The 3,792-nt window shown below is 39.1% G+C and overlaps 1 protein-coding gene across 1 annotated transcript; it reads right to left on the minus strand.

Annotated features, from left to right (window-relative positions):
* Positions 1–2,174: 2,174 nt before the first annotated feature.
* Positions 2,175–3,591, minus strand: LOC132127552 (fish-egg lectin-like). Its single transcript, XM_059539458.1, has 5 exons — positions 3,525–3,591; positions 3,178–3,405; positions 2,794–3,005; positions 2,519–2,646; positions 2,175–2,412 (listed from the first exon to the last, which is right to left on the minus strand). Exons 1-5 carry the CDS (start codon positions 3,580–3,582, stop codon positions 2,268–2,270), a joined length of 771 nt encoding a protein of 256 aa, XP_059395441.1. The 5' UTR covers positions 3,583–3,591; the 3' UTR covers positions 2,175–2,267.
* Between the last annotated feature and the right edge of the window lie 201 nt (positions 3,592–3,792).

A 3,792-nucleotide genomic window follows, 5' to 3' on the forward strand; every position in this document is an offset into this window, starting at 1 on the left:
TTTAGGGGAATAGGGCATTATTAATATACCATGTAAGGTGGTATGTGCTAGAAATGGGTAAACCACTATCAGTTAGTCTGCCCATTGGGTGTCCCACATTGTCCCTCAGAAACGTACCCCTTGTCCCCCCTTGGGCTTATTAGCAGGTGGTCACCCTACACTGCACACACACACGTGTGGAAATCTGCCTCCCTGCTCTTTTGGGGTTTGACACACAGCACCTGTAAATGAACAAACCAGATCAAAAACACAACCAAAAAGAAAACCAATTTACAACAGTTCAAGCAAAACAAATTATTCCCAAGAGAATAAAGAAATTAACAAAACTGAAACAGACAAAATTAAATACACACTGGGCTCAAAATAAATGAACAATTAAATAATACATTTAGATAAATCATCTGGCCTTCCACATTGAATACATATAGGGCCTTTTATATTGCCCTATATGTATGGATATCAGGTTATAGACCATATACGAGCCATCCAACAAAGAAAATACAAAAGGAAAGAAACGAATGCACAAACTAACCAACCAACTAGGAACAAGACAGCAACACTTCTGAATACGGATGTTCAGAGTCCCACACTACAGCAGGAACCCTCCAACGCACAAGCACCTCAGCCACATTAAATGGACAGGGCCAGCGCGAGCACTGAACAGAATTGGAACCAGGAGCTGTTAATAACAGAAACTGGAAAAATACAGCCAAACGCCACACTGAAGCAGAGCCATAAATGATGTACACGATTGTGTGTGAGCCAGGAGCGAGCAGCAACGGACTGCTGCAATAAAAAAAAAAAAAAAAAAAAAAAAATTGTTCCCACATTATGGTTCAACTTTGCAATATAATTCTTACACGTACCCGAGTAAGCGGTCGCAACATTAACCAGTTAACGTCATACGGCATTAAGTGATACAAAAAAAAATACAAAACACTAACATTAGCACAACAAGAGTAGAAAGATGCTAAAGGCACATTACTCTAATGCTTACCTTTCAGATAGATGCACACAAACAACCCTAAGCGAACCGTGAACAAGTTAGCCACACTGCTAACAGTGTAAATGCCATAGACAGTAAAAGAAATGGACACAGCGACCTCATTGGATTCAACGGAGACAAGTGAAGTCAATTAGAAGCATGCACTTCCTGGGGGTCGAGCATACTGCGCAGACTCAAACTGAGCTTGATGACGTAGATGTAACGTGAGCAACCTGTCTGACAATTGTAAGTCTTCTTATCGCTGTGCCAAGAGAAATCTGAATCACCCACCGAATCTTGCAGACATTGAATAATTTTGTTCCGTTGCTTTTATCGACTCTCTATGGGCTTCACCCTTGACTTCATGCCTCCACGTCCCCCCGTTAGCCTTATAGACAGTAAAAGATTTCCTGCGAGCTTCTCCTCCTGTCCATATGGTAATTTCTCTACTGTGCGACAGAGAGTCGCAGGTTATGACGCAATCGTTAGCCTATTTTTTACAAAAACTGCTTCTACGGGGCCACAACGTAAGATACAAGGTAATGAGGCCTTTTATACATTTTCATGTTTCTTTAGAAATAACGAATGGACAAATGGACTCTTTAAACGCCTCAGATGTAAAGTTATTCCCAAAATGAATGGGAGTCAATGGAATGCTAACAGCAGGTGGGGGACCGCTAGCCAATGGCGGCGCCCAGGGATGCTTCAATAAAATATGAAACCCTGCCCCCCTGGTAAACGCTGGTACCAGAAAGGGGTGGGCACCTTATAGCAAAACACATCCAAGTGACACAACTCCACCCTTTATACGCTCACCCATAACTACAGATAGGCTAACAATCAATATAGGAGGATCTAACCATCCTACCAAATACTCATAGCGCCAACAGGAAAGTACTTGTTTTACCATTATTTAAACATCCAATATCAGATTTTCCATCAGGTGCGAAGGCCCTTCCATCACTGCTTGCAGCTTTGATTGTTTTAGTCTTTATTTAAATTTTTATTGACAATATTGACACAGAAATATGTATTTTTAAACAATTACAATATTGTTTTTTTAAACAATTTGAATAAAATATTTCGTAAGTTGTAAGTTTCCCCAGTTTACTGGGTGGTGTATCCTGAATCTGCCTAAAGGACCACTGAATCAAATAAAACACAAAAGAAACACAACACTGATGAGATATATGCTTTATTATGCTTTATTGGTTCAACAGCAAGAAAAAAAGAGAATAAAAGAAAGTTTAATCAAGATTTTCTGTTAATATTCTGTGGAAGGCTATATAGTGCATTTACGGATGGAGCCGTCCACACACACGACCCACAGCACTCCCAGGTCAAAGCTCACATGCTTGTGGTCATTGGGACAGGCATTCATCATTTGCCAGTGTGTGCCAGAAGGGTTGGATCGAGTTATGCCAATTCTGCAGTAGATAAAAATGGTTTCTTGAATGCAGTGTTTGAAAATCATTCTTCATGAATACATCACTTTGTTCATACAACTTATAATATTATGACTGTTCAGCTTACCTCCGGTATAACTTCTTATTAAAATTGATACCAAAGACACTGCCATCAGTTGCTACTTCAATCATGGACAGAGATCCAGCAACATTCACAAAGGTGCCAGACCCAGAACAGACATTATTAGACACATCCTGCACGAGACCAAAAGAGACACAATCAGTCAGTCATTGTACAGTCACATCAATAAACTTTATTTTGCTTCTGCCTTTATTTTTGATATACATTTTGGTCCACGTGAACTTGTTCTTTAGCTCTTGTATTTAACATTGTGCCATTACCTTCATGATCCAGATTTTGTCATCTGCACTCACTCCCCAACAGCTGTACGGACCACAGCTGTAGTACTTCAGCCATCCATTAAGTTTAACCCAAGGAGAATTGCAGGATGGCCAGTTGTTGTTAGCATCCATATTTGAGCAATATATTTGATCATTCATATTGACACCTGCGAGGATCTGGTCACCTCCAGCATCCACCTGTTTGAGAAGCCCTAAAAACACAATCAACAAGTTGGCTGAAAGAATAGTTTAAATGGAAAATCAACAATACAATGATATATTTGGAACCATGGATTTAATACATTGACTTTAATTATGTAAATGTACATTAATGACAGATTAAATATGTATTTTCTTTAATTTGTGCTTTCTTTAACTCTTCACCTGGAAACTGAACGAAGGAGCCACTCTTAAGCTTGAAGATGTTGAAAGATGAATTCACCCCCAGCTGACCAGCGGGTCCGACACTGAAGTGCTTTAGAGGTGTACTGATCTTTGTGAAGACATTATCAATCAGGACAAATGCTTCATTAAGATTGTTCACTCCAACCACTGAGCCCGACCCAGCATCGATCTGCTTCAGTTTACCATTCATCACACTACAGTCTAAAGCTGTGAAAACAAGGTGCAAAATAATCAGTGATTACAAATACGATGTTTAAAATATATTAACATTTTTATATAGAAAGTAAACTAGCAAATTTATTTATTTCTTAGTTTTTTTTGTTTACCCAGAGTGTGAAGAAACTTGCAGCAGAAGACTAGCAGGATGCTCAGATAAACCTTCATTGCTCCACGATACAGTAAGGATACCATAACGTTCTCAAGTTTATTCTCATTGTTCTCATAAGATCATATTTATATACGATAGATTCATGCAAAATCAAACAGGATGTACTGCGCATCCAATCAAAGCACTCACAGGTCAAACAATACCCTTTATGGATATTAAGAAACATAACAATGCACGTGCGAGTAAGTATGTAAGTTATAGTGTGT

The sequence above is a fragment of the Carassius carassius genome, chromosome 45 (assembly GCF_963082965.1).
Source record: "Carassius carassius chromosome 45, fCarCar2.1, whole genome shotgun sequence".
NCBI lineage: Eukaryota > Metazoa > Chordata > Actinopteri > Cypriniformes > Cyprinidae > Carassius > Carassius carassius.

Excerpts from the sequence above, each read along its gene's own strand:
- LOC132127552 (XM_059539458.1), bottom strand. The coding sequence starts at position 3,582 with ATGAAGGTTTATCTGAGCATCCTGCTAGTCTTCTGCTGCAAGTTTCTT. Across the intron at positions 2,647-2,793 it reads ACAAAATCTGGATCATGAAG|GATGTGTCTAATAATGTCTG; the intron begins GTAATGGCACAA and ends GGTCTCGTGCAG. Across the intron at positions 2,413-2,518 it reads AATAAGAAGTTATACCGGAG|AATTGGCATAACTCGATCCA; the intron begins GTAAGCTGAACA and ends TATCTACTGCAG.